Genomic DNA, 25,315 nt, shown 5'->3' with positions numbered 1-25,315 from the left:
GCTACCAGTTGCCACTGCCCCTAGTTTTGGAGTATATTTCACTTTTAAAGCCTTCAACTCTCTGTCCTTTTTTTAAATTTTTTTTATTTATTTTGAGAGAGAGAGAGAGTGCATGCATGCATACCTGGATGTGTGCAAGCAAGGGAGGGGCAGAAGGAGAGGGAGAGAGAGAAGACTCCATACTCAGCTCTGAGCCTGATGCAGGGCTCGATCCCATGACCGTGAAATCATAACGAGCCAAAATCAAGAGTCAGACACTTAACTGACTAAGCCACCCAGGTGTCCCACCCTCTGTCCTCTTGCTTGAGTATCTTTTCTTGATTATACAAAATTCAAGATAAATTTATCTTAGCAGAATCTCTGTCCTATGATCCTTTAAACACTTTGCATGGATTCCCATGTTAACTTGATGGTATTACTATAGCTCTTAATGGTCTTTTTTAGATCTACTATATTTTTCTATGTGAATAATTGTTTCTTTGAATAACTATCAGCAACAATTGTTTCATTCTTTCCTCACAGGTACTACAGTGCAACCATTCTGCAGATGTCTGGTGTTGAAGATGATAGACTTGCGATATGGCTGGCTTCAGTTACAGCCTTCACAAATTTCATTTTCACACTCGTGGGAGTCTGGCTTGTTGAGAAAGTGGGCCGCAGGAAGCTTACCTTTGGGAGCTTAGCAGGTAGGTGACTGGATGAAGAATTCAATTACAAACTTTTCTCTAATGATGGCAAGTTCACCTTCCAAAATACAATACCAATGCTACTTATGATCTTGTTCTCATAGCCAAATGATAGAGTTTTTTACACAAAAAGTTTTTTTTAAAGAACTTAATATTATGATATGTAACTAGAATGTGACTAGAAACTTGAATTGTAAGAACAATTTGAGTCTACAGGGGTAACATTCTGCTGCTGTTATTTTTGAGTTCTGCTCAAAGGTACAAAAGTGAAAAGAATAATGGTGCTTTTTTGTTCTTCTTTGAACAATTTGATATTCATAAACTCCCTTTTAAACATGTTTTATTTTTAAGTTTGGTATAATATGGAAGTAAATTTGGAGGTTTTTTTTTTTTTTTTTTTCCAAAGCTCTTTCAGCAATATAGTGTTAGAACCATATAATTTCTTCACAAAGCAGGGGCAGACTTTTTGTGTTTGAATCAGGCTCAAATTCTAAGGTAAATTCTGGTTGGTTAAGTGTGTTTTCTGTAACACCTAAATAAGACAAAGCCTTTCTCATTTCAAGTATCTTTTGTCTTTGAATTCTGTACATTTCATTATTTATTTCTTTGTTAACACAAAGCCTGTTTCATTTGACAGGATGAGACCCATCTTTGCCAATGTCTTCTCTTGTTGTATCATATACTTTTCTTATTTTTTTCATACATACAGATTGCTAATTATCAATTATCTGTCCTCCAGTAACTCCTTTATAAGTTTATTAGAGTAAGAAAAGATTTTTTCATTAAAATGTGAAGTTTCCAGGCCAGCATGAGCTAACTTCTATTTTAACCAAATTATACCTTTAAACACTGATCTAATAGCACTGCTTCAGGCACTCATCCCAGATTTTAATGAGAAAATACATTCTGAGCTGCAACCTCAGTTATTAGGAACTTGTAGTCTCTGCCATCCCTGCCTCCAGAAGGAAGAGTGGAATGCTTCTACCCTCTGTTCTTGCCTAACCAGTGGGAGGACTTGAGTCTGTCATGTAAGTTGAACTGAGGGGAAGGTGAACAAAAATGGTCTGATTAAGAGGCAAAAGTAATCACAACAGCCCAGGTACACAGGGAAGCAGAAGGGCAAGTGAGGAAAGGTGAAGGACAAGGAGGCTAAAAACCATCCATTCATAAACTTGTCAAACACTTATGTGTTCATAAACACATAAACCAGAAGTGTTTAGTCTGGAAAAAAGACTAAAGGGAGACCTAAGAGATATCTTATTTTTTTTTTTTTAATGTTTGTTTACTTTTGAGAGAGAGAGAGGGACAGAATGTGAGCAGGGGAGGGGCAGAGAGAGAGGGAGACACAGAATCTGAAGCAGGCTCCAGGCTCTGAGCTGTCAGCAACAGAGCCCAACACAGGGCTCGAACCCACGAACCATGCGATCGTGACTTGAGCCAAAGTTGGCTGCTCAACTGACTGAGCCACCCAGGTGCCCTGAGAGGAATCTTATTTTTGCAGATGATAGATGTTATAAGGGCATAATTTTTACTTGATATGAGAAAAATATTCTTAATAGAGCTTTCCAATAATGAATTCGGCTGCCTCATTAGGATGGTAAACTCTGAACAGAATAGATGACCATCAGATAGTGATGTGCTAAAAATAAATTCCTACCGTTGATTAGAAATTGGGGTTGCTGACTTCTGAGGTTCAGATCAACCCTAAGAAGAGGTAAGAGCTACTTTAAACATTTTTAAATAGATACCTACCCTTCCTTTTCAACAAGGCCTCCATTAACTGCTACTTCCAGAGGTCTATTTTTTAAATAGAATTTCTGATTAAATTTGGCTTTTGAGATCTAGGGAAAACTGCTGGTTTTGAGATCAGGGAAAAACATTTTTTCTGGTAGCCTTGGTCCCTTTATTTCTTGTATTCCAATGAGACATTTTCTTATCAGTTCAGGTTTTTCAGGCTTTGTAGATCTAAAGCCATACTGCTTGGGTTGGAATTTTATGACTTTGGGCAAGTTTCCATGTTCTCATAGGTAAAATGCAATTAATTATAGTCCCTACTTCATAGGGTTTTAATCAGAACTGAACACATTTATACACGTATGGCATTTGAAACTCTTCCTGACACAGTAAGGTGCCTAGCACATCTTAGCTATCACAGCATTATTATTGACAGAGTGATTCTTTGTTGTTTTAACCATAATGTGAAACCAATATGCATCGTCAGAATCCAGGAGCTTTCCTGAAGCCTTCTAGCTGATGTCATGTTTCACCTCTCAGTGTAGGTACTCTGCTCCAAGGATTTCCAGAGCCCATCCCTGGCTATTAAGAGGAAGTATTAAGACCATTAATTGGGGGGACAATACCAAGAGATTTCAAGTACTGGTTTTTATGAGCAACCCATAGGCACTTTTCTTTCCTGCCTTCATTTCTTTTCAGCCAAAACCACCAACACCCCAGCTCTGCACATTACTAAAACCATGCACTGATTGATCTGGCATGAAAGAGATATTACATCAAGCAAACACCTGATTTCCTTGTTATGTTGCCAATTAAAGTGATGATGTAGATATTACAGTGGATTAGGAGGTAAAAGGCCTAGTTTTTATTTTTTTTTTAGTTTATTTATTTCAAGAGAGAGAGCAAAAGAGAGCAAGAAAATGCCAGCAAGAGAGGGGCCGAGAGAGAGAATCACAAGTAGCCTCCACTCTGTCAGCACAGAGCCCAAACAGGGCTCAAACTCATGCGCCATGAGATCATGACCTGAGCCGGAGTCAAGAGTAGGATGCTTACCCAATGATTGAGCCACCCAGGTGCCCCAGAAGGCCTAGTTTCTTGTCATAGGTCTCCCCTTTTACCTGTACATATACATGTAAATAGGACTGTTTCATGCAGTTCTGGTTTTTAACTGATTTAATAGGTCCCAGTAGAACCTAATGACAAATGGAAGTTTACACATTCAGAAGAAAACTTGCTGTTCAACAGCCTTGCTAGTGGATTAGTATTACTCCAGTGTGACCCTTCCAGTAGATGCTCATTTCCCTTCCTGATACCAATTGATTCTTATATACTTATTTCAGTGTTTTTGATATATACTTACACTTATAAGTTATATACTTATTTAAATGTTTTATTTTCATTTTTGTGTAGGTATAAATATTCTTATAGTGCTATTAGAATACTGTTTTATTTAAAATTTTCTAAAATTAGCCTAGAATTTTTAAATCTTTGATTTGATTTTGTCCCCTGTCTTGCATTTTTATATGATCTATTTTTCTAAGTTTGCTTATTTTGAGAAAGAGAGAGCAGGGGAGGGGCAGAGAGAGCCCAAGCAGGCTTCACACTGTCAGCACAGAGCCCAAAGCCATTGAGATCATGACCTGAGCCAAAAGCAAGAGTCAGATGCTTAACCAACTGAGCTACCCAGGTACCCCTGATTTATTTTATCATATTGGGTTAAAAATAGTGGGAAAAGTTAAATCAAAATAATTTTTAAATAGGCACTCATTCATTAAAAATTACAACAAATACACTATGCATATCTAGACCTGGACAAAAGAACTCTTTATACAAAGAAATATAAAATATAGAGTCCATGAGTAATTTTAAATGGAGGACATTTTATGGTATTCTTACCTTAGAGCTTGGTCAGAGAAGTAGTCTTTCTTGTAAATACTACAGATTTAAAGACAACCTCTTGATTCTTTTAATAAAAGGTCTATATCTATGTAGCTTTACTGTAGTTAATCAGAAAACCAGAAACACTGTTATTTTTCCCCAAGGATCTTGCTAGTAGAATCTTTCTGAAAACATCACTCAGAGGCTGTCTCCATCAAAATTACCAGAGGTGCTTATTTTGAAATATGCATTCATGGACCTTATCCCAGATTTATTAAATTAGGATCTCTGAAGACGGGGTCTGGAGCATGTACTTTATTTTTTTTTAATATAATTTATTGTCAAATTGGCTTACATATAACACCCAGTGCTCATCCCAACAAGTGCCCTCCTCAATGCTTATCACCCATTTCCGCCTCTCCCTCACCCCCATCAACCCTCAGTTTGTTCTCTGTATTCAAGAGTCTATTATGGTTTGCCTCCCCTGGAGCATGTACTTTAAACAGGTTCCCCAGGGGCACCTGGGTGGCTCAGTTGGTTAAGCATCCAACTCTTGGCTTCGGCTCAGGTCATGATCTCATGTTTTGAGAGATCAAGGCCCATGTTAGTCTCTGTGCTGACAGCACTGAGCCTGCTTGTAATTCTCTCTCGTGCTCTTTTTCTCTGACCCTCCCCTGCTTGTAATCTCTCTTTCTCTCAAAATAAATAAATAAATTAAAAAAAAAAAAAAAAACAGGTTCCCCAGGAGATACCTGTGTACACAAAGTGTGCTTTATTAGAGTCATGGGAAGGGGAATTACTATTTTTCTAAGTATTTATTAATTATCCAGCCTTGCATCAGGTAGTTAATGTAACTTATAACATCTGATATTTTTGAGCATGTTATTTATCCAACACACTTCACTTTCTGTGAAGAACATCTTTATTAGGAAAATTATATCAGAATCAAAAATTTCACAGTATACTTAGTTAAGAGAAACTCTTCTTTTAAAATATAAAGAATATGCCCAACGTGCACAGAACACTGGAGAATATCTAAGGCCTTCCTTAATTGGACTTAAATCTGGGTTGGAGTAATGATTCATCAGGCAATAACTATAATTTGAATACTGGCAAGTGGCTAAGATATCTGTAAGTTATTAAATGGAAGGAAATAGATAATTCAAGTAGTTTTAAGCCTTAAAGGTATATGAATGAATATATGACAGGAGTACGTGATCATTTTAAAATTTATTCCATAATGGGGCGCCTGGGTGGCGCAGTCGGTTAAGCGTCCGACTTCAGCCAGGTCACGATCTCGCGGTCCGTGAGTTCGAGCCCCGCGTCAGGCTCTGTCTGGGCTGATGGCTCGGAGCCTGGAGCCTGTTTCCGATTCTGTGTCTCCCTCTCTCTCTGCCCCTCCCCCGTTCATGCTCTGTCTCTCTCTGTCCCAAAATAAATAAAAAACGTTGAAAAAAAAAAATTTAAAATTTATTCCATAAATGAAGTCGTTAAAGATACAATTTCCTTCCCTTAAGGAGGTTATCATCTTGAAAGTTTATTTTACAAGTCATATATGTGATATATCAATGATATATGTGATATATCACATATATGTATAAAATAATTTATGCCCAAACATATGTGATGCCAGTAACCTGGAGATCTATTTAAAACTCAAATGTTTGATCCCCATTTTCTGAAGACTGATTCAGAGGTTTATGTACATCCCAAGCATTTGCTTCCGATAGGAAATCAGGACTGAAAAACACTGCTATATGTAATAAAGAATGGAAAGGTATAATATTGATTTTAAAAAAGATTGTCATCCAAAATGCATTAAGATAAAATTAAATTTGCACTTAAGAAGGGTTAAACCTTCAGCTCTTTAGGAATTTTGTGTATCTAGAATGGTCCTTTCACCATATTTTGCAGGTAACTTGGACCTTTTCAGGCATAGATGCAAGAGATATGTTGTACATATTGCAGAACTCTTGACTCAAATATGTACCATATTAACCCTGTGACCTCATAGATAGTCTGAAGATTTTGTTTTCTTCAAAAATATTCAATATTGCAAAAGTCTGTGGCACTATGGTCCCTTCATTCAACCAATACTTGTAGGGATCTGCTGTGTGCTAGGCATTAGAGTTGGAAGTACGTGAGTCTGTGGTAGGTACACTATCTAGAGTTTACATTTCATTTGTAAATTATTTGATTATTTGATAAACACGATGAAAGAAAAGTATCCTGTTTCCTTACAATGTTAAAGTATCAAAGTTTCCAGGTTGAAAAAAACACTTAAGGACCTAGGTTCTTTGATAGACAAATTTACAGTAAATATCATGGTTTGTCTTATTTGAAAAGAGAGGGATGATTTTCATAATAGACCCAGTATATCTCCTCTCTTTCCAAAAGACCTCTTTTCATTTTCCTAGTTCAGGGCTCTGATAGTCTTTTCAGAAAAGAAACTCCTGAAACTATTCCTAGTTCTGAGTTTAAGCCAACAAGGGGAAAACAAACTATGATTTTAGGTTCATGGCATTTTTTGGCCCAGTATGGCAAAATGGACTTCCTATCTCCCCTTCAGGCCTCCCCTTCCTTCAACTTTTTTCTACAGTTTTGAGTGTGTGTTGCTGCTGCTTCTTATGACATAGTATTACCAAATACATGGTATAGCATTACCAAAATCTTTCAAGTTGAGTATGGCATTTAAAATTCACTGCAGTTCTGCAAGGTTAAGTATTTTCACTAAGCCCCATTTTATAGAAGACAAAATTGATCTTGGGCCTTGCCCAAGATCACAAGAGTCAAGAAATGGCAGAGCTGGAAATTAACCACAGATTTAATTTGACCCATCCCCTGTATCTTAAACACATACACCCCAGCCATTATATACTCCCATTGCATTCCACAGTGCTCCCTAACGTTCTTCTTTTATCCATTTGTTTAATAGGATTTTGGGTCATATCTTAAATTGTCTCCCAGTTTAATCAGTAAAAACTTTACTACTATGTAAATACCCTCCCTAAATTCCATATTTTAAACTCATTGCGCCACTCCAATTAATTGTCCAAATTACTGCAATCATATTTTCTTTCTTCTTCCTTTTTGTGACTCTTTTTTGTTTATCCTCACAGTGGCTAGAACAATAGTCAAATATGAAAACTTTGTTTTTTACTGTCAGGATGTCTCTAAGGGTCTCAAAAGTGAGCCTTTTAAGTGATGCACTTAATCACTCTTTCTACAACTTAAAATCAAAGATTCTACTTCCAAATACCAACAGGAAAGACAAATTAATGCATGTGATATATCATCTCTGGAACCTTAAAGTCACGAAAAAAGAAAGCTCGTCTTCCTTGAAAAGAAATGTTCTGAATTTCAGCTGCTTTTGAATTGTTCAGCATGTTTTTAGTTTACTGATTTGGGGTCTTACATGAGAGAATGCCATTAGAACAATTTTCTTGGCAATGAAAGCAACATGTGGTGCGAATCTATTGCCTTTCATTTTTCTGACATCTTGGGCACGTAGTAATGCTGGTCATGTTAATTGCTTTTGAGACTGTCAAAAATCCAATGCTTTCTGGTTTTTGGTTATTTAAGAAAATTACCATCAGTCTACTGCTTGGCTAGCAAATATATTTGCTTTGAATTTCACTGTTTTCTTGTTTCACAGTGAATGTGCTAGTGAGTTTTTCTGATAATCTGTATATTTACTAGGAACATTTTTTTAAATACTCCAATGAAGATAAAGGTGTTTTTTCATAGATATGTCTTGGAAAACCCAGTCTAGTTTGAAATAATGTTGCCAACTATTCTCTGATGTAAAACTTGTTTTTTTTGTTTTTTTTTTTTTTGTTTTTTTAAAGGTACCACTGTGGCACTCATTATTCTTGCCTTGGGATTTCTGCTATCAGCCCAGGTTTCCCCACGCATCACGTTTAAACCAGTAGCTCCATCAGGACAGAACACTACTTGCACAAGATACAGGTGAGTTTTCAGAATGGTCCCTTAACCTAACTCTAGTACCTTCTAGTACCTTTTTGTTTACTTTTAACTTTTCTACAATTTGAGAGATAAGTAGAAGCTTGCATACAGAGGAAGGTAAGGGTGGGAAAGGTGACGGGAAGGGACCACCAGAAGGAGGAATAGCATTTGCAAAGACACGAGGGTAAAAGTGTTTAAGGAAAAAGGGAGTTTGACACAATGTTGATGATGTTTTTCTGGAAATTAAAAGTTGGGATTGTTATGCAATCTAAGCAGAAATACTGTGAGACCATTTTAGATTATATACGACTCAGTGGCATCTACATTCCAGGTAAAATAAATAACTTTAGTGAGCAATTAAACTCTTCTATGATATACATGTCTGATATAGTAGATTATAATCTGCATATTCTAACAGTCTTCACAGAGTTCCACAGGTATCCCCTCATTCCTGTAAGCAGAAAAGGAAGTTTTCTTTCACCGCTGGGGTTCTTCTCGAGCATTAGAAAGTAGAAAGAGATGGTGGAAGAAAGTGAAATATATTCTGATGGCCAACTGCAGGTGTAGGGGCTCCAATGTTAAGTCTAATGGTAGACACACTGTGTGATTAGAAGTTGGAGAGATGGATGGATAGACAAGTGGACTGAAGAATGAACAAACGAATTAATTAGAGATTGAGCAGAACAATTATCTAGCAGCAGAGTTTCAAAGTTTATAACTTCATTTTAGTGGTTGAAAAGGTTAGCAGCCCCTTTAAAATATATGGCTAGAACAAGACCTAGGTTTAAAAACAAAATATGATATTCCATCAGCCTCAATTAGATGGACACAGCCAATAGGTGAATGATTTGTTAATTTATTAACTTTTAGTCAGATACTCCTATATGAAATTAAAACGTTACATGGATATACTGAATTCCACTTGGGATCCACTTGCAAGTTCTTATTGAGCAGGTATTATATTTATGGTGGAATTCTCATTACAATAATGAGGAAGCTATATATTGCTATGCCTTCCTGGTCAAAAATTCTGATATTCACTTTCCTTTAGAGGTAAATGGTTATACTCCTTCTTTCTCTTACTAATAAGGTTACTTATTCATTGGCTTACTGATTTTTTTAGTAGTCTTTATCTTGTTCTAAAGAAGACTTAAAGATAAAAGAAGTTAACTTTAGAATAGACCATTCCTAGATGTAGTGATGTTTACTTTCTTTGGACATCCCTCATCAACTGCTAGATGATAGAGCCATTACCAGAATTCTGCGTGCTCTACTTTTTTTCTTTTTTCTTTTTTTTTTAATGTTTATTTTATTTTTGAGAGAGAGGGCAAGTGAGCGGGGGAGGGGCAGAGAGGGAGACACAGAATCCAAAGGAGGCTCCAGGCTCTCAGCTGACAGCACAGAGCCCAATGTGGGGCTCAAACTCAGGAACCAGGAGATCATGACCTGAGCCAAAGTTGGCAACTGACTGATCCACCCAGGTGCCCCTTCTTTTGTTTTTCTTGATGGATATTTTAAGTAAAATGTTTTCAGCAGTTACTTCTGACAAATTATTTAAAAAATCACTGTTGTTTGAGCAACAACTCTAGTATGATATCTGATTTAGATGTAGTAATTTAGATTCAGAGTAAGACTGATAACATGCATGGTCAAATCATCTAAAGATAGAAAGTCAGCTGGAGTATGAGAAAAGTTTTATGAGCTTCTGATACACAAAAAGAATAAATAACTCTTGAATGATTTTCATAATAAATTAGCTTTCTTGACATCAACTTTTAAAGTTTAAATAAAAATACTTATTACCCTAATATAGTTTGCGTAGAAGTTTATGATTATCAACCTATTAATCCTTCTGTTCCTTCTAAGTTGTCATCTACCTAATATCTCAACACCAAGGTATAATGGAGTAGGAGAAGTGATTCAGCCTACTTTTATTCTCATCACAAAAATGGGCAGCAGTTTTTAAAGCGGAACCAAATTTTTGATGTCCTTTGGGAGTTGGTAAACGTGAAAAACGGTTATATATTTTGTGCCTTCTTTCAGGGTAACATATTAGCCTTTGTGGGTATTTGACGGTATGTATATATAGTCTGAGTGATTTTATAAAATAGGCCTGCATTCCCCTTACTTATTTTATTCTGTTATCCTTACTGATTTTGTTCTTGTTTTTGTTAAGACTATGTATACATTTTCCCCTTTAAGATAAACAGGAAAGTCATGTTTGTAATACAGTACCATAGGATGAGTAATGTTTAGGCTGTATATGTAGGTGCTGTGCTTTTCCCATGGAATTGAGCAAATAAGACAGATTTAAAAGGGAAATTGATTTAATATCTATATTAAAAATACTGTATACTATTGATGGAAGTGTAAATATTTTTTCTTCATTTCGGAAAGAATACAGTTCTGCCTAATAAAAATTAAATGCCTATGCCCACTGACTTAATACTTCTATTTGTAGAGATCTGTAGACTGTAGTGGTGAGTATGTAATCCATTCCAATTAGAGTCCAGTAGATGATTTACAAAAATGAATGGTTCAAGAATGGTGGTTCTTTTTTAGTTTGATAAATATTCATTATGTGGCAGGCATTAATGTAGGTTTGGGCCCATAATATTGTAGGTTGAGGGTCACTAAGTATTTGAACCCAAGAGATTGACGATTCTAAATATTTTCCAGTGTGAACTTCCCATTTTTGGATTGTTTTGATTTTTTTTGTTGAAGTGTAATTAACATGCAGTGCTATATTAGTTTCAGGTATACCTTTCACATTGGTGACTTATTTTATTTTATTTTTTTTTTTTTTTTTATTTTTTTTTTATTTTTTATTTTTTAATATATGAAATTTACTGTCAAATTGGTTTCCATACAACACCCAGTGCTCATCCCAAAAGGTGCCCTCCTCAATACCCATCACCGACCCTGCCCTCCCTCCCACCCTGCCCTCCCTCCCACCCCCCATCAACCCTCAGTTTGTTCTCAGTTTTTAACAGTCTCTAATGCTTTGGCTCTCTCCCACTCTAACCTCTTTTTTTTTTTTTTTTTTCCTTCCCCTCCCCCATGGGTTTCTGTTATGTTTCTCAGGATCCACATAAGAGTGAAACCATATGGTATCTGTCTTTCTCTGTATGGCTTATTTCACTTAGCATCACACTCTCCAGTTCCATCCATGTTGCTACAAAAGGCCATATTTCATTTTTTCTCATTGCCACGTAGTATTCCATTGTGTATATAAACCACAATTTCTTTATCCATTCATCAGTTGATGGACATTTAGGCTCTTTCCATAATTTGGCTATTGTTGAGAGTGCCGCTATAAACATTGGGGTACAGGTGCCCCTATGCATCAGTACTCCTGTATCCCTTGGATAAATTCCTAGCAGTGCTATTGCTGGGTCATAGGGTAGGTCTATTTTTAATTTTCTGAGGAACCTCCACACTGCTTTCCAGAGCGGCTGCACCAATTTGCATTCCCACCAACAGTGCAAGAGGGTTCCTGTTTCTCCACATCCTCTCCAGCATCTATAGTCTCCTGATTTGTTCATTTTGGCCACTCTGACTGGCGTGAGGTGGTATCTGAGTGTGGTTTTGATTTGTATTTCCCTGATAAGGAGCGACGCTGAACATCCTTTTCATGTGCCTGTTGGCCATCCGGATGTCTTCTTTAGAGAAGTGTCTATTCATGTTTTCTGCCCATTTCTTCACTGGGTTATTTGTTTTTCTGGTGTGGAGTTTGATGAGCTCTTTATAGATTTTGGATACTAGCCCTTTGTCCGATGTGTCATTTGCAAATATCTTTTCCCATTCCGTTGGTTGCCTTTTAGTTTTGTTGGTTGTTTCCTTTGCTGTGCAGAAGCTTTTTATCTTCATAAGGTCCCAGTAATTCACTTTTGCTTTTAATTCCCTTGCCTTTGGGGATGTGCCGAGTAAGAGATTGCTACGGCTGAGGTCAGAGAGGTCTTTTCCTGCTTTCTCCTCTAAGGTTTTGATGGTTTCCTGTCTCACATTCAGGTCCTTTATCCATTTTGAGTTTATTTTTGTGAATGGTGTGAGAAAGTGGTCTAGTTTCAACCTTCTGCATGTTGCTGTCCAGTTCTCCCAGCACCATTTGTTAAAGAGACTGTCTTTTTTCCATTGGATGTTCTTTCCTGCTTTGTCAAAGATGAGTTGGCCATACGTTTGTGGGTCTAGTTCTGGGGTTTCTATTCTATTCCATTGGTCTATGTGTCTGTTTTTATGCCAATACCATGCTGTCTTGATGATGACAGCTTTGTAGTAGAGGCTAAAGTCTGGGATTGTGATGCCTCCTGCTTTGGTCTTCTTCTTCAAAATGACTTTGGCTATTCGGGGCCTTTTGTGGTTCCATATGAATTTTAGGATTCCTTGTTCTAGTTTCGAGAAGAATGCTGGTGCAATTTTGATTGGGATTGCATTGAATGTGTAGATAGCTTTGGGTAGTATTGACATTTTGACAATATTTATTCTTCCAATCCATGAGCAGGGAATGTCTTTCCATTTCTTTATATCTTCTTCAATTACCTGCATAAGCTTTCTATAGTTTTCAGCATACAGATCTTTTACATCTTTGGTTAGATTTATTCCTAGGTATTTTATGCTTCTTGGTGCAATTGTGAATGGGATCAGTTTCTTCATTTGTCTTTCTGTTGCTTCATTGTTAGTGTATAAGAATGCAACTGATTTCTGCACATTGATTTTGTATCCTGCAACTTTGCTGAATTCATGTATCAGTTCTAGCAGACTTTTGGTGGAGTCTGTCGGATTTTCCATGTATAATATCATGTCATCTGCAAAAAGCGAAAGCTTGACTTCATCTTTGCCAATTTTGATGCCTTTGATTTCCTTTTGTTGTCTGATTGCTGATGCTAGAACTTCCAGCACTATATTAAACAGCAGCGGTGACAGTGGGCATCCCTGTCGTGTTCCTGATCTCAGGGAAAAAGCTCTCAGTTTTTCCCCGTTGAGGATGATGTTAGCTGTGGGCTTTTCATAAATGGCCTTTATGATCTTTAAGTATGTTCCTTCTATCCCGACTTTCTCAAGGGTTTTTATTAAGAAAGGGTGCTGGATTTTGTCAAAGGCCTTTTCTGCATCGATTGACAGGATCATATGGTTCTTCTCTTTTTTTTTGTTAATGTGATGTATCACGTTGATCGATTTGCGAATGTTGAACCAGCCCTGCATCCCAGGAATGAATCCCACTTGATCATGGTGAATAATTCTTTTTATATTCTGTTGAATTCGATTTGCTAGTATCTTATTAAGAATTTTTGCATCCATATTCATCAGGGATATTGGCCTGTAGTTCTCTTTTTTTACTGGGTCTCTGTCTGGTTTAGGAATCAAAGTAATACTGGCTTCATAGAATGAGTCTGGAAGTTTTCCTTCCCTTTCTATTTCTTGGAATAGCTTGAGAAGGATAGGTGTTATCTCTGCTTTAAATGTCTGGTAGAACTCCCCTGGGAAGCCATCTGGTCCTGGACTCTTATTTGTTGGGAGATTTTTGATAACCGATTCAATTTCTTCGCTGGTTATGGGTCTGTTCAAGCTTTCTATTTCCTCCTGATTGAGTTTTGGAAGAGTGTGGGTGTTTAGAAATTTGTCCATTTCTTCCAGGTTGTCCAATTTGCTGGCATATAATTTTTCATAGTATTCCCTGATAATTGTTTGTATCTCTGAGGGATTGGTTGTAATCATTCCATTTTCATTCATGATTTTATCTATTTGGGTCATCTCCCTTTTCTTTTTGAGAAGCCTGGCTAGAGGTTTGTCAATTTTGTTTATTTTTTCAAAAAACCAACTCTTGGTTTCGTTGATCTGCTCTACAGTTTTTTTAGATTCTATATTGTTTATTTCTGCTCTGATCTTTATTATTTCTCTTCTTCTGCTGGGTTTAGGCTGCCTTTGCTGTTCTGCTTCTATTTCCTTTAGGTGTGCTGTTAGATTTTGTATTTGGGATTTTTCTTGTTTCTTGAGATAGGCCTGGATTGCAATGTATTTTCCTCTCAGGACTGCCTTCGCTGCATCCCAAAGCGTTTGGATTGTTGTATTTTCATTTTCGTTTGTTTCCATATATGTTTTAATTTCTTCTCTAATTGCCTGGTTGACCCACTCATTCGTTAGTAGGGTGTTCTTTAACCTCCATGCTTTTGGAGGTTTTCCAGACTTTTTCCTGTGATGGATTTCAAGCTTCATAGCATTGTGGTCTGAAAGTATGCATGGTATAATTTCAATTCTTGTAAACTTATGAAGGGCTGTTTTGTGACCCAGTATATGATCTATCTTGGAGAATGTTCCATGTGCACTCCAGAAGAAAGTATATTCTGTTGCTTTGGGATGCAGAGTTCTAAATATATCTGTCAAGTCCATCTGATCCAATGTATCATTCAGGGCCCTTGTTTCTTTATTGACTGTGTGTCTAGATGATCTATCCATTTCTGTAAGTGGGGTGTTAAAGTCCCCTGCAATGACCACATTCTTATCAATAAGGTTGCTTATGTTTATGAGTAATTGTTTTATATATCTGGGGGCTCGGGTATTTGGCGCATAGACATTTATAATAGTTAGCTCTTCCTGGTGGATAGACCCTGTGATCATTATATAATGCCCTTCTTCATCTCTTGTTACAGCCTTTAATTTAAAGTCTAGTTTGTCTGATATAAGTATGGCTACTCCAGCTTTCTTTTGGCTTCCAGGAGCATGATAAATAGTTCTCCATCCCCTCACTCTCAATCTAAAGGTGTCCTCAGATCTAAAATGAGTCTCTTGTAGACAGCAAATAGATGGGTCTTGTTTTTTTATCCATTCTGATACCCTATGTCTTTTAGTTGGCGCATTTAATCCATTTACATTCAGTGTTATTATAGAAAGATATGGGTTTAGAGTCATTGTGATGTCTGTATGTTTTATGCTTGTAGTGATGTCTCTGGTACTTTGTCTCACAGGATCCCCCTTAGGATCTCTTGTAGGGCTGGTTTCGTGGTGACAAATTCCTTCAGTTTTTGTTTGTTTGGGAAGACCTTTATCTCTCCTTCTATTCTAAATGACAGACTTGCTGGATAAAGGATTCTCGGCTGCATATTTTTTCTGTTTAGCACACTGTAGATATCGTGCCAAGCCTTTCTGGCCTGCCAAGTTTCAAAGGAGAGATCAGTCACGAGTCTTATAGGTCTCCCTTTATATGTGAGGGCACGTTTATCCCTTGCTGCTTTCAGAATTTTCTCTTTATCCTTGTATTTTGCCAGTTTCACTATGATATGTCGTGCAGAAGATCGATTCAAGTTACGTCTGAAGGGAGTTCTCTGTGCCTCTTGGATTTCAATGCCTTTTTCCTTCCCCAGTTCAGGGAAGTTCTCAGCTATAATTTGTTCAAGTACCCCTTCAGCACCCTTCCCTCTCTCTTCCTCCTCTGGGATACCAATTATGCGTATATTATTTTTTTTTAGTGTATCACTTAGTTCTCTAATTTTCCCCTCATACTCCTGGATTTTTTTATCTCTCTTTCTTTCAGCTTCCTCTTTCTCCATAACTTTATCTTCTAGTTCACCTATTCTCTCCTCTGCCTCTTCAAGCCGAGCCATCGTGGATTCCATTTTGTTTTGCAATTCGTTTAAAGCGTTTTTCAACTCCTCGTGACTGTTCCTTAGTCCCTCGATCTTTGTGGCAAGAGATTCTCTGCTGTCCTGTATACTGTTTTCAAGCCCAGCGATTAATTTTATGACTATTATTCTAAATTCACTTTCTGTTATATTATTTAAATCCTTTTTGATCAGTTCATTAGCTGTTGTTATTTCCTGGAGATTCTTCTGAGGGGAATTCTTCCGTTTGGTCATTTCGGAGAGTCCCTGGCGTGGTGAGGACCTGCAGTGCACTTCCCCTGTGCTGTGGTGTATAACTGGAGTTAGTGGGCGGGGCCGCAGTCCGACCCGATGTCTGCCCCCAGCCCACTGCTGGGGCCACAGTCAGACTGGTGTGTGCCTTCTCTTCCCCTCTCCTAGGGGCGGGATTCACTGTGTGGTGGTGTGTCCCGTCTGGGCTACTTGCACACTGCCAGGCTTGTGTTGCTGGGGATCTGGCGTATTAGCTGGGGTGGGTAGGCAAGGTGCACGGGGGCTGGAGGGGCAGGCTTAGCTCGCTTCTCCTTAGGTGATCCACTTCAGGAGGGGCCCTGTGGCAGCGGGAGGGAGTCAGATCCGCTGCCGGAGGTTTGGCTCCGCAGAAGCACAGAGTTGGGTGTTTGCGCGGAGCGAGCAAGTTCCCTGGCAGGAACTGGTTCCCTTTGGGATTTTGGCTGGGGGATGGGCGGGGGAGATGGCGCTGGCGCCTTTGTTCCCCGCCAAGCTGAGCTCTGCCGTCAGGGGGCTCAGCAGCTCTCCCTCCCTTTGTCCTCCAGCCTTCCCGCTTTCCGCGCAGAGCTGTTAACTTCTGACCTCCCAGACGCTAAGTCGCGCTTGCTGTCGGAACACAGTCTGTCCGGCCCCTCCGCTTTTGCCAGCCCGACTCGGGGGCTCTGCTTGGCCGGCGAGCCGCCCCTCCGCCCCGGCTCCCTCCCGCCAGTCCGTGGAGCGCGCACCGCCTCGCCGCCCTTCCTACCCTCTTCCGTGGGCCTCTGGTCTGCGCTTGACTCCGGAGACTCCCTTCTGCTAATCCTCTGGCGGTTTTCTGGGTTCTTTAGGCAGGTGTAGGTGGAATCTAAGTGATCGGCAGGACGCGCTGTGAGCCCCGCGTCCTCCTACGCCGCCATCTTCCGGAACCTCCTGGTGACTTATTTTATAACTGTGAGTCTGTTCTTCTTCATTCCCTTCACCTATTTCTCCTATCCCTCCATCCACCTCCAATCTGGTAACCACCTTTTGTTATCTATATTTAAGAGTCTGTTTGGGCTTTTTGTTATTGTTTCTTCATTTTGTTTTTTAGATTCTACACATAAGTGTAATCGTATAATATTTGTCTTTCTCTGTCTGACTTAATTTCATTTGGCATAATGCCCTCTAGGTCCATCCATGTTGTTGCAAATGTTAAGGTACCATTCTTTTTTATGGCTGCATAATATATAAATACTGTATATTCTTTGTCCATTCATTTACTGGTGGACACTTGGGTTGTTTCATACCTTGACCATATGTATAATAAACATAGGGGTGCATATATCTTTTTAAATTAGTGTTTTTGTTTTCTTTGGGTGAATAACCAATAGTAGAATTATTGGATCACCTGATATTTCTATTTTTAATTTTTTGAGGAACCTCCTTCCTGTTTCCTGCAGTTGTTGCACCAATTTACTTCCTGCCAACAGTGCAGGAGGATTCCCTTTTCTCCATAGCCTGGCCAACACTTGTTATTTCTTGTCTTTTTATTTCTAGCCATTCTAACAGGTATTAAGGTGATTCCTAGCTGTGGTTTTGGTATGCATTTCCCTGATGATTAGTGATGTTGAGCATCTTTTCATGTGTCTTTTGGCCATCTGTATACCTTTTTTAAAAAAAAATGTATATTCTGGTTTTCTGTGCATTTTTTGATCAGATTGTTTTTCTTTAGTGTTGACTTGTATAATAAGTTCGTTATATATTTTGAATATGAATTCCTTCTGGGATATGTCATTTGCAAATATCTTCTCCATTCACTGGGTTACCCTTTTGTTTTGTGGATGGTTTCCTTTGCTGCGTAAAGGCTTTTTATTTTGATGTAACCCCAATAGTTTATTTTTGCTTTTGTTTTTCTTGACTGAAGAGACATTCATAAATATGCTGCTAAGGGTGGTGTCCAAGAGATTACTACCTATGTTTTCTTCTAGGGTTGTTTGGGTTCCAAGTCTTACATTTAGGTCTTTAATCCATCTACAGTTTATTTTTGTGTATGGTGTAAGAAAGTGGTCCAGTTTCATTTTTTTTTAATGTAGCTGTACAGTTTTCCCAACACTATTTATGGAAAAGACAGTCTTATCCCTTATTGTACATTCTTCCCTCCATTGTCATTAGATGATTGACCATATAAATGAAGGTTTCTTTCTGGATTCTTTTTTTTTTTTAACTGTTTATTTGAGAGAGAGAGAGAGAGAGAGAGAGGGTGCGAGAGTGTGCACACACTGCAGAGGAAGAACAGAAAGAGAGGGAGACACAAAATCTGAAGCAGGCTCCAGCACAGAGCCCAGCACGGGGCTTGAACCCACAAATCATGAGATAGTGACCTGAGCCAAAATCAGATGCTCAACCTGCTGAGCCACCCAGGTGCCCCAAGAACTCTCTATTTTATTCCATTGATATATGTGTCTGTTTTTGTGCTAGGACCACACTGTTTTAATTACAATAGCTTTGTAGTATATCTTGAAACCTAGGATTGTGATACGTCCAGCTTTGCTCTTCTTTCTCAGGAAAGCTTTGACTAGGTCTTTTGTGGTTCTAATACAAATTTAGAATTATTTGTTCAATTTATGTGAAAAATGCTGTTGGTATTTTGATAGCATTGCATCAGATCTGTAGATTGCTTTGGGTAGTATGAACATTTTAATGATATTAATTCTTCCAGTGTATGAACATGGTATAACTTTCCATTTGTGTTGTCTTTAATTTCTTTCATCAATGTCTTATCACCTTCAGTATAGGCCTTCCACCTCCTTTGTTAAATTCATCCCTAGGTATTTTATTCTTTTTGGTACAATTGTAAATAGAACTGTTTTTTTTTTTAATTCTCCTTTTGCTACTTCATTATTAGTATACAGAAAATGCGAGAGATTTCAATATATTACTTTTGCATCCTGCAACTTTTCTGAATTCATTCAGTTGTAATGGTTTTTGGTGGAGTCTTTAAAGTTTTCTATATGTAGTACCATGTCATCTGCAAGTAGTGATGGTTTTATTTCTTCCTTACCAATTTGGATGCCCTTTATTTCTTTTTCTTGTCTGATCACTGCCATAGGATTTCCAGTACTATGTTGAGTAAAAGTGGTAAGAGTGGACATCTGTGTCTTATTACTGAACTCACTGGAAAATCTTTCAGTTTTTTGCCATTCTTAACCATTTTTTACCATTAATATGATGTTAGCTGTGGGTTTTTCATATATATGGCTTTTATTATGTTGACATATGTTCCCTCTAAATCCACTTTATTGAAAGTTTTTACCGTTAATGGATGTTACATTTTGTCAGATGTTTTTTCTGCATCTATTGAGATGATCATTTGGTTTTTATCTTTCCTCTTGTTAATGTGACATATCACACTGATTGATTTGTGAATATTGAACCACCCTTGGATCCCTGGAATAAATCCCACTTGATTATGGTGAATGATTTTTTAAAATGTATTGTCGAATTCAGTTTGCTAATATCTTTTAGGATTTTTGCATTTGTGTTCATCAAAGATACTGGCCTGTAGTTTTCATTTTTTGTAGTGTCCTTGGTTTTGGTATCAGTGTAGTACTGGCCCAAGTTTTCCTTCCTCTTCTGTTTTTTGGAATAGTTTGAGAAGAATAAATATGAACTATTCTTTAAGTGTTTGGTAGAATTCACTTGTGAAGCCATCTGGTCCTGAACTTTTGTTTGTTGGGAGTTTTTTGGTTACTGATTCAACTTCATTACTAATAATTGTTCAGTTCATATTTTCTGTTTCTTCCTGATTCAGTTTTGGAAGATTGTATGTTTCTAGGAATTTATCCATTTTTTTCTAGGTTGTCCAATTTTTTGGCATATAATTCTTCACAATATTCTCTTATAATCCCTCTGTATTTCCTTGGTATCAGTTGTTATTTCTTATCCTTCATTTCTGATTGTATGTATTCATGTCCTCTCCCTTTTTTTGTTGATGAGTCTGACTAAAGGTTTATTATTTTTATCTTTTGAAAGAACTGGGTCTTGGTTTCATTCCTCTTTTCTATTTTTTTTTTTTAGTCTTTATTTCATTTATTTCCACTTGAATCTCTATTATTTCCTTCCTTCCACTTGCTATGAGATTTAATCATCTTTTCCTAGCTCTTGTAGGTGTAGAACCAGGTTTTTGAAATTTTTTTTGTTTCTTGAAGCTGGCTTGTATCACTGTAAACTTACCTTCTGTAACTGCTTTTGCTGTGTCCCAAAGATTTTGGACAGTGTATTTTCATTTTCATTTTTCTCTGTATTTTTTGATTTCCACTTCTATTTCTTACTTGACCCATTTATTGTTTAGTCTCCATGTGTTTGTGTGTGTTCCAGAATTTTTTCTTGTAATTTATTTCTAGTTTCCTACCATTATGGTTTCCATACCTACCATTATGGTAGGAAAAGATGCTTGATAAGATTTCAGCCTTCTTAAATTTATTGAGAATTATTGTGTGACCCAACATATGATCTGTGCAGTTGAAAAGAATGTGTATTCTGTTGTTTTTGGATGGAATGTTCTGTATGTATCTGTTAGGTTCACCTGGTCTAATGTGTCTTCAAAGCCATACTTTTCTTATTGATTTTTCTGTCTGGATAATCTATTTATTGATGTAAATGGGGTGTTAAAGTTCCCTACTCTGATTGTATTACTCTCAATTTCTCCCTTTAAGTCTGTTAATATTCATTTTATTTTGGTGCTCCAATCTTGGGTACATAGATATTTACAATTGTTATATCCTCTTGTTAGGTCAATCCCTTATGTCTCTTGCTACAGTGTTTTTAAGTCAGTTTTGTCTGTTGTAAGTATTGGTACCTTGGCTTCTTTTTGCATCTCCATTTTCATGAGATGTGCTTTCTGTCTCTTTGTTTTCGTTCTGTGTCTTTAGGTCTGAAGTGAATCTTATGTAGGCAGCATATAGATGGGTCTGATTTTTCATTTATTCTGTCACCATATGTTTTTTGATTGGATCATTAAGCTCATTACACTTAAAGTTATATTTGATAGGTGTTTCCTGATTGCCATTTTGTTCATTGTTTTCTGGTTATTTGTACTTACCTGTTCCTTCCTTTTTACTCTATCCCCCTTATAGTTTGATGGTTTTCTTTAGAGTTATGCTTGGGTGCCTTTCTCTTTCAATTTTCTGTATCTCTTACAGGTTTTTGATTTGTGGTTACCATTGGTCTCATATATATCTGGTGTGTATAGCAGTCTGTATTAAGTTGATTGTCACTTAAGTTCAAACACATTCTAAAAGTATTAATTCTTTACTCCCCCTCAATGTCTTATGTATATGAAGTCATATTCTGCATCCTTTTATTTTGTGTATCCTTTGACTAATTTTTGTAGGTATAATTGATTTTACTTCTTTTGTGTTTTCATCTCCATACTGGCTTTATAAGTGATTAATCTACTTCCTACCTTTACTATATGTTTGCTTTTTTTTTCTTTCAGAATTTTCTTATTTCTCATTATTTCCACTTAAAGAATTCCCTTTAAGGTTTCTTATAAGGTTGGTTTAGTGGTGATGAACTCCCTTAACTTTTGTCTGGGAAACTCTCTATCTCTCCTTCTATTCTGAATGATAACATTGCTGGGTATTCTTGTTTATAGGCTCTTTCCTTTCAGCACTTTCAGTATGTCATGCCACTCCCTTCTTGCCTGCAAAATTTCTGCTAAAAAATGTTGTTAGTTGCATGGTGTTTCCCTTGTATGTAATGGTGTTCTTTTCTTTCATTTTTTTCTTTGCATGCATAATTTATATTTATTGATTTCCTGGCTTTCATTAGCCTATGATAACAGCAAAAATGCATTATGGAAGAAAATGAATAGTGTGAGAGCGAACCTTGGCATAATGGATAAATCAACACATGCTTGGGGTAAATATAAAGCTTTGTTAATTATCATAAGCAGTTACAATTGATGAGTGATATTTCACTACGTATCTTTCAGCTGATTAATGGCATTTTTAGAGTCATTTTAATGGGAAGCTGATAAGTTGGCTACATTTACATTTTAATCAGAGTATTTATGATAGAGGCAGCCCCGGAAACTCATTGGCAGATGATCAGGCAACATTCCCTGAGGGATTGGGGCAGGGAGTCAGCTTTGGAATATGGCCACTCACCTATTACTTCTGTTATTTATCCAAAAGTGTCTGTATGGGGAAGGGGATGAGAACTCTAATGGCCTCCTCACCACTGGCCACACTCCTACACTCCAGTTAATCTCCAGGAGAAAGGGCCAGATGCTTGTCATGCCCAGAGAATGGAACCCCGGTCACACTTGCATGTCCTCTGTCACTGGGTGTCACATGCCAGTGCCATGGGCAGTAGCAGCAGCTCCTAAGCTTCCTCACCAAGGATTCCACATATGAGGGAGAGATCTTGGCCTGAGGAAAGACAACACTGTTGGGGCCTGCTTCCCCTATTTCCTAACTGGGTTGACAGCCAACTCAACAAGCTCCAAGGAGAGCACAGAAGAGACCACAGCTTAGATCCAGAAGAGCATCTACTCACATATATTACTCAACAGCTCCCATTTTAAACCTAGAAGCAGGGCCTGCACCTGAGTTGTAAGCCATTAAACTCTGGTTCTATTAAACAAGAACAGGAGTTAGGATGTGGAACAGAGAAAAGTTCTTGAAAGGAAGTAAAGAAGTAAATCCTCATGTAGCCATACCTTTCTGCTCCCTTTGGAGGAGAGGGGAGGATCCCTCCTCTGGAATTGCCATTAGGAGAAGAATAATATGGAAGCTTCCATTATCCTCCTGAGCAATTACATGTTCAGAAGTCAGGAAGAGGCAAAAGCTGTCTCCTAAGCTAATACTTTGTTTCCTTTTTTTTATTTTTCATTACTTAAAACTTCTCCCTTTATCATTACTTTTTGTCATTTTAATGGCTATGTCCTTTGGTGTGGACCTCCTTGGGTTCAACTTGTTAGGGACTCTCTTTGCTTCCTATACCTTGATGTCTGTTTCCTTGCCCAGATTAGGGGAGCTTTCAGCTATTATTTCTGCAAATAAGTTTTCTGTCCTCTTCTCTCTCTTCTTCTTCTGGGATCCCTATGATATGAATGTGTTACTGATTATTTTTTATATTTTTATCTCTTTATTGAAGTTCTCACTGAGCTAATTCACTCTTAAGTCTAGTGAGTATCTTTGTGGTCATTACTTTGAATTCTTTATCAGGCATACCGCTTATCTCTGCTTCATTTTAACTTTTTTGCTGTGATTTTGTTTTATTTTTTCATTTGGAACATATTCCTCTGTCTCCTCGTTTTGTCCAACTCTTTATGTTTGTTTATGTGTATTAGAAAAGTCAGCCACATCTCCTGATCTTGAAAGTAGTGACCTTGTATAGAAGAGGTCCTGTGGTGCCCTGTAGTGCAGTCCTTTGTGGTCACCATAACCAGGTCTCAAGAGGTGTCCCTTGTGTGGGCTGCATATTCCTTCATGTTGTGACTAAGCCTTGATTGATTTCAGCCTGGCCAGTTGTAATGACCCACTTTGCCTGGTGTGGGCACACTGGGCCAGTAATGATCCCTAGGCTATTAAGAGGCCAGTCTATGGCAGCTATGGGCTTTTTGGTGGGTAGGGCCAGCAGCCAGATGAGCTGTCTGCAGTTAGCCCTCACTGAAAGGCAGTGGTTGCTCCCTTGCGCCTCGCTCCCAGGCTCTTACTGGTGGTCGGAGCCAGCAGTTAGCCTGGTTCTTGGCAGTTAACAAGCTCTGCCATAGCTGCAGGTGCACCAAAGGGCAGCAACTAAGAAGCTCAGCTGCTGGAACTGCAGATACTCTGGTGTGTGGGGTTATATCTCCTGATTCCTCATGGTGGGAGTAAATTGGATGTAGCACCAGTCTTTGCCCAGGTTGCTTGCAGGGTCTGGTGGAGCAGGAGACAGTTTGGAGAGAAGCCTGCCTTTGCCAAGGTGGGCAGGTTGTATGGGGTCCACAGAAAAGTGCTGGGGTGGGGCACACGGTGCTAGCAGAGTAGATGGAGAGTATTAGAACTGGGTCCTCATGCATCCAGCTATCTAGGCTGGGGGATGGGGAAGAGAAATGGTACTGCAAGCACTTTTGTTCCTGAGAAATTTCCTGAAGGCCCCCGAAATTTCCTGAAATTACCTCTTCAGCACATGTTCTAAGATAAGCCAGTAAATCTTCCCATACACCTCTAGGTGCTTTTCAAACTGCTGCTTTGGTTGTGTGTCTTAGATAGAATTATTTTGCTGACTCTATCAGCGAAGGGACTCAGTTTCCTACCACCTTCTGCTCTCCTGGAGGTAAGCCCCCCCCCCCCGTTGTGGGGCTCAAACCCACAAACCATGAGATCAGGACCTGAGCCAAAGTCAGATGCTTAACCAACTGAGCCACTTAGGCACCCCTCCTTCCATTTGTGATTAGTCTCACTAGTAGGCTTGATTTCCAGCATTCATCCCTCTTATGCTTTTTGATGTGGCCTTCTCTGTATGAGTAGCTGGACAGTCCCTTCTGCCAGTCCTCAGGTTGTCTTTAGTTAGTTGCAAAGATGTAGCTGTTATCTCAGTGTGTCCATAGGGCAAGGTGAGTGCAAGATTCTCCTACTCTATCATCTTTCTCCAAACTCCAGAATATTTCAATTTTTTAAATTACTGATATTTTATTCCAAGACCTGGTTCTATTTGTGTGAAGTGAATTTAAAAGACATCTTTCAGATCTTCTTTTTACTGTACAGAGATGGAGATAGAAGCAAGTTGCTGTAGTCAGATATTCAGCCAACTGAATAAAAGCTCTCATAGGGTACAAACCATGACTGGGAGAAGTAACTCCTTTGCGGGTATCATCTAAATCCTATATCTGTAAAAGAATATACATACGTATACTGCCAATTGGCCTTTGGCTTCATACTCTCATATTACTACTGTACTATTTCTTCTGTATCCAATTAAACATATTTTCTTATGAGAGCTATCGAAGCTTTGAAGATTCATACTTTTGCTAAGTAACACTTTCGTTGAATCTTTGACAGTTTATTATTTTCAAGTGTGGTTTCAGTATATGTAAATCACTATCATAATATCCTTCAAAGTAGACAGATATTTCCTAAACTACATTTTGTAGAATTTCAAGGTACCCTTGCCCTAGGATTTTCATCTCATTCATTCATTCATGTATTCATGCATTTACTTAAAAATATTTATGGAACA

The 25,315-nt window shown here is 38.1% G+C and overlaps 1 protein-coding gene across 1 annotated transcript in view; it reads left to right on the top strand.

Moving 5' to 3' along the window:
• SLC2A13 (solute carrier family 2 member 13) overlaps positions 1-25,315 on the top strand; it is a 381,960-nt gene that overhangs the window by 237,081 nt on the left and 119,564 nt on the right. The window contains exons 5-6 of the mRNA XM_007090808.3: positions 523-686; positions 8,147-8,267. Coding sequence (XP_007090870.2) covers positions 523-686; positions 8,147-8,267 — 285 coding nt within the window. The remainder of the gene's footprint in view (positions 1-522; positions 687-8,146; positions 8,268-25,315) is intronic.

The sequence above is a fragment of the Panthera tigris genome, chromosome B4 (assembly GCF_018350195.1).
Source record: "Panthera tigris isolate Pti1 chromosome B4, P.tigris_Pti1_mat1.1, whole genome shotgun sequence".
Taxonomy (NCBI): Eukaryota; Metazoa; Chordata; class Mammalia; order Carnivora; family Felidae; genus Panthera; species Panthera tigris.
The sequence above is the reverse complement of the archived record's forward strand: the minus strand, read 5'-3'. Positions and strand labels throughout refer to the sequence as shown.